Source organism: Triticum urartu, chromosome 4 (genome assembly GCF_003073215.2).
Source record: "Triticum urartu cultivar G1812 chromosome 4, Tu2.1, whole genome shotgun sequence".
Lineage (NCBI taxonomy): Eukaryota > Viridiplantae > Streptophyta > Magnoliopsida > Poales > Poaceae > Triticum > Triticum urartu.
Window position 1 is genome coordinate 598,880,124 of NC_053025.1, and position 15,229 is coordinate 598,895,352.

General features: G+C 47.2%; 1 protein-coding gene across 1 annotated transcript; it reads right to left on the reverse strand.

The window, feature by feature from the left end:
• Positions 1-745: 745 nt before the first annotated feature.
• On the reverse strand, positions 746-15,018 carry LOC125554347 (L-type lectin-domain containing receptor kinase IX.1-like). Its single transcript, XM_048717921.1, has 6 exons — positions 14,128-15,018; positions 8,783-9,012; positions 8,488-8,698; positions 1,459-1,720; positions 1,195-1,361; positions 746-1,124 (listed from the first exon to the last, which is right to left on the reverse strand). The coding sequence occupies exons 1-6, from the start codon at positions 14,942-14,944 to the stop codon at positions 814-816; spliced, it is 1,998 nt and encodes a 665-aa protein (XP_048573878.1). The 5' UTR covers positions 14,945-15,018; the 3' UTR covers positions 746-813.
• Between the last annotated feature and the right edge of the window lie 211 nt (positions 15,019-15,229).

Sequence of the window (15,229 nt, forward strand, 5' to 3'; positions counted from 1 at the left end):
TGACAGCAGCGTTCCTTCGGCTCGCTTTAATGCTTGGAGTCGTCGATAGGTGGTCTACGGTTCTGGATGTAATTTTTATTATTTCTAATGTTCGTTGTACTATCATAATTGAAAATTAATAGATTGGAAGTTTTTCCAAAAAATTAATGACGGACTTTTGCAAGATAAAAAACTAAATGTGGTTGGTAGTTTATTGATTTAGAGTCCACAAATATATTGGTAATTTGCAATTTACTCGGCATCAAGCGATATGATACATGTTGGACCCCGAACCAGAGAAAAAAACAAAATAAAATTTATGTACGCAGTCGGACTGCAAGGGATCAGTCAACATCAACATGGACATCATCCGCCTTCTTAAGCTCTGAGTCAATCATGTAAAAGGAGAAGAAAAAAATATATATATCAGGAGGAGGCATTTTGAAGCTCAAGCTTATGTGCTATGGCATGGACAGTAAAAAGTAGTAGATGAAATAAAATTTCGGATTTTTTGACAATGAACATAACGCGTGTTCTAACTATAAGCAAGTTTTCACTGACAAAAGACGTGTGTGGTATAAAAACAAGTGCTCTAAAACGCCTTTCTTTGTGCATCCGATTCTTTTTTTTCTCTAGACCACCACACACATTGTACCTTCGTGAAAATTGGCAAGCAGTTAGAAGTGGAACACAAGGCATGTTCATTGTGAAAAAAAAACAGTTTTTTACATATTACTGTTCATGCGGATATGAGCTCGTGCTAACACCTACATATTACTAGGTACCTCCGTATAAATTTACAGGACATCCTGGCGCTCTTATATATAGGACGTCTCATGCATGCATTGAAACAGAGGAAGTATGCGAGAGAAATACTTCCTTCGTTTCATAATATAAGAGCGTTTTTAACATTATTATATTTGAGTTCGGTCGATGCTTATAGCTTGCATCGCATGGACTGTGCCGCAGGTACGAGAAAGCGAGAGCCGCTGGCCTATCTCTGTCGCGTCCGGCCTGCGGTCGGGGTCTTCCTGGATGCAATCCAGCGCTATATCGATGCAGTTGCGAGCTTGTGGAATGCAGTCGTCGGAGCAGCTTTCCACCGTGATCCTTCTCACGTCTCCGTTGCCCCACTCCCTGCGCACCTGCACATGAGCTTGTCACAAGTCATCTACTGTATTCCTACGATCGACGAGCACAAACTCTGAAACTCACAACTCGATCGCCGGCCAGCGCTTACCCGGTCGATGAATTCGACCGAGGAATCATTCACGTTGGCGCAGTCGCCAGTGACTATCTCCAGAATAAGAACGCCGAAACAATATATGTCCACCTTGGCTGAGATCCTGCCCCTGCTAAGGTATTCCGGGGGCATGTACGCCCTGCATCATCCATCAACGGATAAATAAATAGTTAGCACTATAGCCAGAGTGTGTGGAGATTATTATTATCTTGCTACCATATACAGTATATACTTACTTTAGACCAATGACCAGTTCAGTGTAGGAGTGTGTAAGGTCCGCTCTGAAGAGCTTTGACAGGCCGAAATCCGCGATTTTTACATTGGTGATGTCTCCGCGCTCGTTACGGCTGATCAGCACGTTGCTCGCCTTTAGATCCATGTGCACGATCCTCTGTTCAGGGTCCAATTCATGATGAAGATATTGCAAGCCCGAACATATTCCTTGTACTACTTGGTATCGTGCGCACCAGTCAAGTCCTCCTCCTCCGGGCGTCTTAGCTTGACACAGTCATTCCAGAACGCCGTCAGCATGGGTTTTAGTGAAGCTATAGGTACATGAAACTAAGGCTAACTCTAACCGATCCTTCAAAAATAGAGAGGATCCGGCTGAGTAGAGTTAGAGGAGTAAACTTTATCTTCTCTATAGGTGGCCACACCTAGCTAATCCCTTGCACTTAGTGGAGTAAAAACAAATTGTGTTCTAACTCCATGAACTTCAAACACTTCACGAGATATATATATATATATATATATATATATATATAATAAAAACATTCAAATTAAAACACGCATAACATAACCATTCAAACATATAGTTTCATTATCGTGATTTTCAAATTAAAACATGCATAGTTCATCCAAAACGCATAACTTAAAACACAAAGTTTCATCCAAAACCACCACAACATAACATGTGTATGTTGAGGATTGAGCCAACCAATGGCATGCATGAACTCAAATGAAGTCCTCGCCGAAGAAATCATCACCACCACTATCCTCTCGCCCACACCAATCCGACGAGAGCGTTCCGTTAGGGTCAAGATCTCCACACGAGTGAGCTCTCAATAATTTCCTGTGGTTTCATCCATTGTGGTTGGATTCATGAACATGATAGCACGATCTTCTTCTTTCCTGCCATCACGAATTCTCTCCTTCTCAAGTGTAAGTCTATGCTCTTTCGCCTTCAACTTTCTGTCTTCGGCCGCCAACTTGACATCCATTTCTCATCCTCCAACATCTTGAGCTCATTCCACCTCGCCATGTTCTCTTCTTTGTGTTCGGCTGCCAACACCTTATTGGCCTCAATCATGGCCACAAGTTCTTATTTGTATGTGCCATCACATTTCTCTTCTTTCTCTCTTTTGCAATTTTGTTATATTCCAGTCTTTTGTTGGCCTCTTCATCCACCTCATTGTCCTCCTCAATGGATATGCTCAACCTTGATTTCTTTGGGGTGGTCTCCGCAGCTCTTTCGATCCACTTCTCATTCTTGCATAGCTCTTTGTAGCAATGATGCAACGTGAAAGGCTTGTGGCCGAAGTTGGTGTTCCTATGCTTGAATAGTTCTTGCATGTAGGGGCCATACTCCGCCACTTGCACACCGCTCGAGGGTGCATGATTCACTTGATTGATGCAACCAGACCATTGGTTGCATTGGTCGTGAATGGTGCCCCAACGATGCCCAAGAGAACCTTACGAATGGCTAGATTGCACCTCCACAGAGTTGTTGTAGTAATCCACAATTCTCTCCCAAAACATAGCCTTGGTTTGATCCGTTACAACAGTTGCACCCATGGAGATGTTCATCCAAACATAGCATAGAGCAACATCTTCGACTTGATTGTAGTTGGCGGTGCGTGACCTTGATGACCTCGTGCTTGCTTCTGCCACCTCCTCAACTGCATACCCATCGGCCTCCTCCTCATCGGCCTCCTTCTCTTCTTCCATCTCTTCGGCCACCTCCGAATGATCCCAAATTGAGTCATTATTGAGATCATCTAGCCCCATCATAGTCGAGGACTCCAAAGATGCCAAGAATGTGGTTGTGTTAATCTCCACACTATGACAACAAAGCGAACAAACTCCATCACCATCGACCACCAACAATCACCATCTAAAATTCGTTGGTCGAAATGTGAAAGATGGTTTTCTTTACCTTGTTAGCCTTTATTCGAGCACTTGAAAGATGCGACCCTTCTTGCTGGCTGTGACCACCGACCGTGCCGGAGCAGTGGTCGTAGGGGTCACCGGAGACGCCACACGAGGCACTAGATGTGGATGGGTGTCTCAGCGGTCTTCTTATTATTATTATTCCCGGCCTACTCCGTGAGGGCCACCACCGTCGCCACTCGGTTTTTGAGCTCTCTTCATTCTGGGGGAGTGGTGGGAGGGCAGTCGACCGTCATTGGAGAGGAAGTCGCAACCCGACGGCCTTTGCCGCGGTTGGAGCCGGTGCTTGTGGCCGTTGGACTGTTTTCATCCCCAACCTTTTTTTCAGCGCATGGGTGGTTTCTGGCGGCAGTGGCCGGTGGGGTAATGGAAGGGTCTTGGCTACCCATTCCGGCGGGATGGCCGGTCATCGGTGGCGACGGCGATGCGTGGTGGCTGCTGCGGGAGTGGCGGAGGTGCGAGAGCGGGAGAAAGAGGTGCACTAGTTTTACTTGGTCGTGCAAGCGCCAAGTATATCTAGGCGGGTTGGAGGGTTTTTTCAGCGAGGGAGTAAAATTTATCCTCCCTTATAGGTTTTAGGACTTCGGCTAGGTGCGACATAGAGGAGTAAATCCGAACCCAAAATATTAAGTTCAACACCGGTCTACACTGTATTGTAAACATATTTGTGACATATACTGGAGTGTCAAAACTTAGGAAAATGATTCCTGCCGGACGACCGCTAAGTTTACGGCCGGTCCCTTGTGTCTCCGTCACACGCACCCACACCACATGGCCCTGTGGTCCCATGCACCGTCCTCCTCTTCCCACTCCATCCTTATCTTCTTCCTCCTAAAGACGATGTGCAGCCACACCTCTTTCTTTTTTCCTCTCGCCTCATCTCTTATCTCACTGCGATGCTCTAGCCACCGCATCCCCTTCTACCGCCGATGACAATGGCTCCGCGTTGCCCACAAATCTCCCTCTTCCCCCGTTAGCGCACAAGGATGGTAAGGCGCGGGCTCCCCAGGAGAAGCCATGAGCCCGAGTAAGATGGACGTGCTCAACATGGAGGCATGCTCGCCACCTCTTCCTCCTCCCATATCGCAGGGACGCCTCCTCCCCCATCGCGGGGACACGGTGTGGAGTTGTAGGCCGTCCACGAATGCTGCACCCGATGTGCATTGTTGCTGGAACCCTTGTGATTGTGTGCTGCATTCTGTGGCCATGGTCTGCGAGCTCACAGGTAGGGGGGAGACCACGGGCTTCGAGCTACAACATTTGTGGCCGCAAGTTACAACCGACGAGGGTGTGTGCTAGAACCGGTGATGCCAATTGCTAGAACCGGCAACGTCAACTGCTGGAATGCGAGATCGACAGCTGGGGCTGGTGATGTTGTTTGCTACAATAGGTGACGCCCCTGTTCAAGAATTCATCCGACTAACCAGTTAACTTGCCAATTAATCCCTACTCATAGGGTCCCCGAGTAGCCGATTACCCGATAAATCATCCGATTAATTGATTAAATGGCCGATTAACTTTCCGATTAGCCTATTAATCCCCTACTCACCAGCCGACCGAGCAGCTACCAGTTAACGATTTCCTCAACAATGGGTGACGCAATTTGCTAGAACTGGTGACAACCGCTGCTACGACTGTCGACAACCACGACAACGATAGGATGCTGCAACCAGCAGCCAAAATGTTGGAATCAGTAGGGTCGATTGCTACAATCAGCGACGCAAAATGTTGTGACCTACATGGCAAGCTACAACCGGCGACAACGGCAGCCACAAATTTTGTTGCAACTGTCGCCGGCGTTTGCTATGACTAGTGAGGAAATTTCCTACAACCATTTCATGGTGAAGCTGCAACCCATGAAGGAGGCAATGAACATTTGCTGCAACGGTCGTCGGCTTTCACTACGACCGGCGACCAAATTTGCTATGACCATTTTTCATGGTGATCAATGATGGCAATAGTTTGCAGAAATCGAGGAGAAAAGTTGCAATTGCCGACAGAGGCGGGGTTTCGACGGCGAGGATGAGGATGGAGCGGAGACTTCCTGGAATGGCGGGGCGGCGGTGGCTACATTAGCAGGACTGGCAGGGGTGCTAAGATGGCCTGGTGTGCAAGCATGAACAATGAACCCCCGTGTTGCAATTGATGGTCACAAGCGAGAGGGGGCGCTACACGTGGTGCTGCTGGGGCCGACGACACCAACAAACGCGTCCGAAGCGTCTCGCGAAGGAGCACCTGATAGAGGAGGCGTGCAACACATGGTGAGCAGCTCAGCATGGTTTTTTTCTATACGCGGTCACTCGAGCATGAGGTAGAAGAAAGGGCCTGAGAAGCAAATCCAACAGCTGGGAGGCTCAAATCCGATGGGTCCGCGCTGAGCTACTAAAATTTGGGCCAGTCGGTCTGCACCTAGCAGCATCCTGATATTTATGAATGCCACTCGGTGCCTCCTAGCCGCCGCTGGCCTATGTCACAGTGAGACTTCCTTGCCGGGCTCAAACCACCTTCGCAACTGGACTGACGACACCGGCCGACCACATACGGTGTGGTCGCTGCAGGCCATGGTTGCATGTTTTTTTTGGTGGGGGGGGGGGGGGGGGGGGAGCGCTCGATGTCGCTGGCATTTCCTCATGACATAATTATCTCTCACTCTCCATCAACTGGGGTCAAATGGAGGTGTGGTAGAGCACGAAAGCAAGACGTCGAGGTCCTCACCTGCTTCCCACATTTTCTTTTGCAATGTGGGTGGTCCTCGGGCTCTCATCTTCTCAATCCGGCTAGCAATGAGTCATCAACTGGTAGAGAGGTTGTTGACAGTTAAGGATTTGACGATAAATATGTGTGCATTGTTGGTCAAAACTCACGATCTTATCTAGGAATAGCGGTTTTTTCGTTGTCCAGTCACATGTCATAGTGTTTTTTTAACACATGTGTCATAGTGTTAATTTGTGGTAGGATTGTGAAGATTCTTATACTGATGGTCTCGGGTTTATCTACTTTTGTGCAAGACAATTCGTTGGGCGTCAATACTTGACTTTGCACGGTATTGTTAAGTAATCAATACTCTATAATTGTGTGCATCAATCAAGCAGATGCCGGGAATATTATCATCAGTTTTTAGACAAATGGTTTTTAGAAAGAGATGCGCAACATCATATAACCACTGTTTCTATATACTTGAACTGCAGCATCAATTTTTTATTTAAAGAATGGTCAAATAATGAGGAGACGTGCCATTAACCTGTTTGACTCGGGTCTAGTAAGTATCCACAGTTTTAGCTTCCGTGGCTAGAGTCTAGAGAAAAGGTTAAAATGTGGCACAAATGGTAACTCTTGTTTCATGTCTTTAAAACGTGGTGCATACTTTGGTATCTTTCAACAAATAGATGGTAAAACAATAGGTCATTTACAATTTATACCTATACATACTAATAAAGTATGGAATGTTTTTTTCGGTCCATCATCGTGCCTTTCTGCATAAAATCCCCCGCTCTTTATTAAAATCTACCCGTAGTCCTGGTTTAAGTGATTTTAGAGATAATGTTTTGCTGTTTGCTAACCCCCCCCCCCCCCCCCCCCCCCCTCCCCCCCTCTACAATTTCCCCAAATCAATTCGCAGTCCGGGTTTAAGTGACTCCAGAAAATATGTTCACTATTTGCGGAAAACACCTTGATATTTGGTTTAATTAACCCGCAGTAAATATCATATGATTTTTAAAATAGTCATATCTTTCAAACCATAACTCTGATTTTAACATATTATACATGAAATTGATTTTTTATAGAATCTGAATTGATGTTATTTTACCTGTTCACCATTTAAAAAATGTTATTTAAGGCGTTGTCTTAATCAATGGTGCACGATATACCTCTCATTTTGTGTCAGTGTAGATCTGGATTCAAAATGAGCACCTTAGTAAAATTAGATTGGATATGGAAGGAATAATCTGTAACAACACATGTACGCGTCAGAAAAACCTTACACGGGAAAAAGGAAAACAGATTTCTCATCTTATGCCAAGAGAGACGCTTTAGGATTGACCACATTCAAACGTGTTGTGATTGTGTGAGCACTGAGGCCATCGTTGGCGGAGGTGGGAGAAGGAGTGGCAACACAAATGGGATGCCGTGTTCGAATAAATAACATGGAATTATTGGGGTCTTGACTCGCGGTTATTGGCTATGGGCATCTGTTATTTTTTCGTCTGTTGCAACGCACACGCTCTTTTGCTAGTATTATATTAAGCGTGTTTGCTATTTCTCAGGTGCCTGAAAAAATGGCTCACCCTAGTCGATTTTGGGACGAGACCGGAGATGGGGATGACGTGAGGAGCAATAGCGACGAAGATCGATCTCAACCAGGCTGAGCTAGGACCACGCCGGAGACGGTGACGACGCTGCGAGTGGCAGCGTCCCAAGCGGAGGTAGGGAAGTGGGTTGACCAGTGCTGTTGGGCGGGAGGTGGGGGAGGGGAAGAGTAGTCCTCGCCGTTGTCGGAGATAGGGGGCTTAGAGGGATGGCCACGGCGGTGGCAAACACATCGATGGGGGAGGTTGAGGGGAGGGTAGGGTAGTAGCAAGCGGCTAGGGCAGGGCAGGGCAGGGGTGTGTGGGAGGAAGAAGAAGGCACGATGCCCGTTGGATGTCGATCGGACGTCCAAGAAAATTGACTGATGCAGATCTTTTTTCCAGGCACCTGAGGTAGCTACAGGCAGTCCCTATATAAAGCGTTTCTCCGTGACGCTATTAACAGTTTGTTTCTATGGTTTTCTTTTGCTAATGCTCAGCCACAGAGCGTAAGGGTCCATAGCGTAAGCTCCCTATATTAAGCTTAAGGCAATGTTCGGTGTCGCTCCGTTCCACAACTTTGGCGGAGTTGCAGTTTGCCCACACCGCAGATTTCAGGAGTGGGTGATTACCGAACAAGGCCTAAGAATATGCATTTGGGCTTTAAAATTTCCAGTTTTGTACTATTTGATTGGAGTATTTATCTCAGCCAATTTGGTGGCTACCAATTACTTTTCCTATGAATGGATTTGACTATGTATGATGCATGGCGAATCATTGTAAAGACTTCAATCACGCGATCCATCATACCATAGATTAGCTTGTCGAGGCTTCCACCGGAGAGATACTCCAAACAAAGCAACCTGTTCTCGCCTCTGTTGCAATACCCCAACAGCTTCACCAGATTCTTATGCTTAATCGCCATGAGGAGCCTGGCTTCGTTACCAAAGTCGGTCGCTCCGACTCCAACCATGCGGCGACTTAGTTTCTTTACAGCCACCTCCTTGTCTTCCAAGGTCCCCTAATGAATGAAACAACACAAGCCATCATGGTTATTATTGTGAAGGTTAAGTACTGGCTGGCAAGGTATACATGTTATGATTACCTTGTAGACAAGACCAAATGCACCTTTACCCAACAGATGTGAAAAGTTGTTGGTCGCACGCTTGAGCTGCCTCGGTGAAAATTGCCTTGGCCCCAAGCTGCCAAGCTGTATGCTTTGCCTGTCAGGGAAGAGGCAACGACGCCGGAGGAGAACGATGATCCCAGCCACCAAAACGATGCTGCAAGCAGCAATAATCAGCAGTGCATTCCTTGTTGCCTTCCTAGTTTGCCCTGCAAGCAGCAATAATCACCAGAATTCAGTTTGCATCAAGTGTGTGACAAGATAGCCCAAGAGGGCCAAAAACAAAGTTCCGCCTAATCTTATACCCCTGCTTGGGCAAAGGAAAAATAACAGTCTTTTATAGTCCTTGTAGACCTATAAATTACTTGCACAAGCCTACAGGTAGGAGCTATATAGACTAATAAACTCCCATGTACTCCCATATACTCCCTCCGTTCCAAAATAGATGACTCAACTTTATACTAACATTATACTAAAGTTAATATAAAATTGAGTCATCTATTTTAGAACGGAGGGAGTACTATGTTCCAAATCCATAGGAAAAGTCTGAACTTCTTAATTGAATGTGAAGTTATCCATATTTAGATTAAATAAGTCAAACAGAACGGCTCATATGCTATTCGGAGCATAAACATCACATAGTTATACATATATGACATCTTGAGTAATCATTCCATAGTCGTTTTTTCTTGACAACTTATTCATATTTAGATATGTATCTTCTAAATGTATGATGTTTTATTTTAATAAAGTGTCAAAACTCAACTATCACTATTAGGGAAAAGCCTAGCAGCAGCGCGGGTTTTGGGTGTATCAGTAGCGCGGGTGCCCGCGCTACTGATACGGCGCCACAACTAACTTGTAGCAGTAGCGCGTGTTGACACACGCTACTGCTATACATGGTTAGCTGTAGCGTGCGTTGCAGACAGCGCTACTGCTAATTATCTGTAGCGGGTCTTATACCCCGCGCTACTGCTATTACTTTCAAAAACAAAAAAATCTTGATCCCGTGCGTGTTGTCAATGGCAGCAGTGGTTCGATCTAGCGACGATTGGCGTCGCCGGAGGCATGAACGGACAGCGGAAGACCAGATCCGCCGATGGCTATTTGAGAGGGCCCGTTTCTATGGCAGAGCCAGGCCGCGGTGTGGGGCTCCTCTTCCCGACCATGCCAGATAGCTCCGGGTCGTCCATGGCGACGACCTGCACAGGCATGGACATGGGAGGGTGAGTCAAACCAGAGGGAGAGAGAGAAAAGGAAAACCGAGGGAGAGAGGAAGGTGATGGAGGGAGTAGCGGAGCTAGTCACCGGTGGTGAGGTGCTCCGGTGTGGTGGCGCGGGGCGGCGGCCTCCTAGACGTCGATGGAAGACCGGCGAGCTCCTAGACGCCGGTGGCGCGAGGTGGCGGCCTCTTTCGGCGCCACGGAGGAGGATGGGTGCATGAGCAAGAGGTCCATGTGAGAGCGTATGAAAAGTGAGAGGAGAGAGTGGCGGAAGAGAGGAGGGATTTGGGGAGGAGATGGGGATTCGCCCGAGGATATGGCGACTTCACCTACCTTGTACTTAGTAGTAGCGAGGGGTATAAACCGCGCTACTACTATCAACTTAGTAGTTGCGCGGGTTTATACCCCTCGCTACTACTATGGCATGTCTCGGGGGACACGCTAGAGACCGCTTAGTAGTAGCGAGGGTTAAAAACTCGCGCTACTACTATCAACTTAGCGGTAGCGAGGGGTAAAAAATCGCGCTACTAGTAAGTAGCAGTAGCTAGGGGTATAAACCCTCGCTACTAGTAAGCGTCTGCCTATAAGCTTTTCCCTAATAATGTATAATAGTTCTTTGTAATACTCCTATTTATAGTAAAATAACTGTTTTTTAGAAAACATGTTAATACAAATTGTCAATGTTCCTTTAAAATATTACAATTATTAATTTATAAATTAAGAAATTTAATTGGCTAATCCAGCTATACTCTTATCTTTATAGGAGAAAGGTTGTAGATAGAAGCAACTACTACTTGTGATACTATTGAGTGATAGTCATAAATGAAAACAAGATTAGCCGGCTTACATATTGAATCTCCTTGTTTATAACAATAAGTGCTTATGAACAAAGGCAATTTCCCCCTCCCCTCTCGCATCGCCCCCCGGCCCCTGCAGCGACCGGGGGAACCCTAATCTGCCACCGCCGGTCCCCTGCCTTTCCTTCCCATGCCATCACATGACTCGGCTAGGCAAAGACTGACCGGAGCCACCGGCAGTAGGGCCATCTCGTTCCCTCACATGCAGGGGCCGGCACGGCGCGACCTGAGCGGTGGCGTGCAGGTCCCATGGATGGTGCCGGTGCATTTGTTGTGCTTCAGGCGACATGGTGGATTGGTGGGTGGCGGGGCACATGGTGGCAGCTATGACAGAGGGGGTGTTTCTCGCCCAGATCCGCTCGACGACTGCCACTCGCGGCCAGAGCCGGGGGCAGCGTGACGGGAGGAACGCACCTGGTCACGGTGGCCGGCTTTGGCCGACAGGTGGCACGGTCGCGGCGGCTGTGGCCAGAGGCTACTGGTTCACCCTCTAGCGGCAATGGCTGATTGCGGTGGTGGTGCTTTGCCTTTTCTCGGGCGTTTGGGCCTCATCTAGGCATGGCGGAGGTGCGCGGCTAGGTGGGTGGGATGCGACGGTTGTAGTTTTGCAGGCAACGCAGGTTGGTGGTGGCGGCCTCCTTCTCCGGGGTTCGTAGTGATGGAAACGTTCAGATCTAGGGTGCATACTCGGGTGGGCTAGATCGGGGACCGAGGTGGATCAGAGCGTGTGCTTCAGGTAGGTGAGGTTGGGCATGGCTTACGATGTGCTCGCGAGTGGTGCTCCTGCTCTCCTCTCGGGTAAGGTGGTTGGTGGTGGTGTTCGTGATAACCTTGTGCCGGTGCACACATCGGCGCTGGTGGCCATGAACATGGCGTCTTGCAAGCTTGTTTGGAAAAGGCTCGAGGCATTTGCTCGCCGACGGCAGTCATGGAGTCATGTCTCCCCTAGTCCACCAGGATTGGCTGGGGCTGCAGGCGTGGGTGCCTCATATGGTGGAGGCACCTATCCAGACACGGTGACTGATACCCGGCTAGGAGCAGATGGTGTGCCTCTGCCCTTCCTACTATGGTTGAGTGCTTTGTGAAGTGAGCAGCGTATGGTGCCTCATGATAGGGATATTGGTGCAACAGCCCTTGATGATGGTCCACATGATTGCTCTTGAGCGGGCATCATTGTGGCGGTGGTGGCTCCCCCTCCGGGTTGTGTGGGTGATGGGTGGTGTTGTGGCGGTGACTCAGGTGTGCTCCCTATCCTCCTAGGATCTGGATATGGGGATTTGACCTTGCTGCGTTCATCCTGGCAGCCTCGTGGTGGCACAGGTGACTTGTCGAGCGAAAGTTCCATGCCTCGGCGCTGACGGCGGCGGCACCCGTTGGTGTCGCACTCTTCTTGAAGATGTCATGGTTTTTATGTACACTCTGCGTTGCTCTCCCTCTTGGCGGCGTTGTCGTGTAGTTTAGATGTGCTAGGTCATTGCGTGGGTGTGTGCTCAGATCTTCCTGTGTTCTTTGCTAGTAGCGTAGTCGAGTGTGTTCTACGTGATTTGGTTATCATGCGATCGACTTTATAAGAGAGCTACCTCACCATCTTGTATCGTTCGGTCTTGTATTTTATTCTTTTGTTGCTTTATTTATCAAGCTGGGCGAAACTCTATTTCGAGAACAACAAGTGCTTATGGATTATTTTTTAAATGAATTTCTAGATTTTATATTGAATTCATTATACTAATTAAGTTTGTAAAATATCATTTACATCATAATCTGATTGTATTCTTTCTACACAATAATTATATAAATGACAATACACTGCGTCTACTTTTATCTTGGGCTCATATGATTTTCCAATTCTTAAATGTGGATTTGTAGTTCTCAAAATGATGTTATTATTTTGAAAATTATGATATTAGAGATTGTACTGAAGAATCAACGTCAATTATTATCCTAGTCTAATTAAATTATATGGTTATTCTTATCCAAGACCAGGTACTTTCATTAGAATATCATGTACTTTCTATGTGCAGGAATATATCAAGCACTCATGGAACTCTTGTACATAGTATTATGTAATGAAAGCAACATGCATACCATCAAAATATAGCATCAATATGATCAAAGGGTGATCCAGAGATAATTCTCTCTTCCATTATCTAACTTTTGTTTTATCAAAGGGGATTGTCTACCTTGCACCATGACCAATTGGCCTTGTTTTTGTTTGGTGTTTTTAGCTTCTAGTGCGTTGGTCTCTATATACGAGAAACCAAAATAGCACGTACCGATTCCAAATAGATTGGAGCATGAATGTAGATCAACAGATCAACTCAATCGGTTGGGTTTTTCCTTCTCAAAGTTGGGTTAATTTGAACTCTGATGGTTCATTCTCGGAGGATGGACGTGCTGGATTGGGTATGGTGTTGCGTGATGGGCAGGGTTCGATCAGTTTTTTCCTTTTGCAAACAGCTTTTCTCATGCTGGGAAGATTTGGAAGCAATTGGGTGCGTGTATGGAATGTCTCTCGTTAGCACTGCTACGGACAGGTTTACCCATGGCAATTGAGATTGAGGCCTAGTTCTTTTGGCCTATTCTCCCAGAATCTTGATAATCAGGCCTTCCCTCAGCTTCTTCTAAAATCTTGAACCCATATTTTTTTACAATCCTAGCTAGTTAGGATGTAAACAGTTAGGATTGTCATAAAAATACGGGTTCAAGATTCTGAGAGAAACTGGGTCAAGGGTCGATTCTCAAGATTCTAAGGGAATCGGCCAAAAGAACCGGACATGACTCTCTTGTGGCAGTTAAGATGATTCAAGCAAGCGATGCGAACAGATCGCTGAATCCGTCGTTGGTGCAGGAGATCAAGTACATGACGAGTCTCCGTAGAATTAGTATATTACTCATGCTAGTCATTTTCAAAATAAAGTTAGTGATGCTTTGGCAAACTATATGCAGGCTTGGGTCTGGCCCTCGGGTAGCCATTGATCTTAACGTCTTTGATTGTAATCCTGTTATGAATTGAGTAATACAAGTTTTACCCACGAAAACAAAGACCTTTGTTGTATGTAAAACAGTTAGAAACAGAATAGATGTTAATTGTTGGAAGAATGACATTCTTCCTCGATGAATGAATATATAAACCTTTTATAACGAGAAAAGACGTTTAGAGATTTAAAAATGTGCTAAAATAATGTATTTTTAAATGAAGATTGTTATCTTTGTATGAAACTTAAAGCTATAAGTATAGATATACCTTTGCGTTGAGGAAGAGTTGTGGTGAAGGACCAGGACATTATCTGATGGCGCTCGGAGTAGTCGCCTGTGCCTGCAGAAAACCCCACCGCCACCTCCGGCGGGAGCAAGGACAGGGGATCGGGTAGTTGATAACTAACCTTAAAGGGACCAAGGGAACGGTTGTCATTCAACTGCAGGGAGGCATCCATCATCCCGGTGGTGCCATTAAAAGTGATGCACGCCGTCATGGAGCCATTCAGGCTGAAGTCGGGCAAGGCTGTTTCATTTTTGGAGGACGAGGCAGAGTTGATGTCGATGCCGATGTGGTCCGAGTTGTTGAACGTCTTGAACACGATGGCGACGAACCGGTCTACGCCCAAGGCGTTCCCGTCACCCTGGACAATGAGGCCAAGGTTGCCGCCGGTCGAGTTGGCCGGCACTGTCGGCGGGAAGCTGGAGAGGAAGAAAGCCATGCCGTCCCCCCTTATCTCCCCTTGGATGGGCTTGATCGCGAAGGTGAACTGCGTGACGAAGCTCGTCAACTCGTGGGTGGCGCCGTCAAAGAAGGGCACAGGGTCGACGTACGACATCCGCCCCTTGAGATAGTGGATGCCACGCCTGTACGAGGTGTCGACCGTGAGGTCGACCAGGTTGTCTTGCTGGAGCGCGTCGCCCATGACCTGGATTCTTGAGCCGAAGGTGGATTTGTTGGAGAAGTCGAAGCTGAAGGAGAGAGGCGAGGCTGCTGCATCACGCGACAAGCAGAGGAGGAGGAAGCACCCAGCGCAAACGGAAATGAGGATGCTGCTGCGTGCACGCGAAGCCGCCGTCGCCATGATGGAGGTGGAAGCTCGATGGACGAGGGGCCACCTAGCTATATAGAGTGTTCTGAGCTGAACGTGGACTTGGTGCTCGGTGCTCTCATAAAGATGCAACACTTATGGCTGCATGCATGGACTCATGGAGGCCAGGGGTTTTCCTCGTTTTCAAAAAAAATGAAGACGCAGCACTTGAGGAAAGAATAAATCAAGGCCAAGGTACACCAGTAGACGACGACTGGATAATCGTTAGTCGTCACTCAAGTTAACCGCAGCCTTCGCGTCACATTCACGTCCATTGTT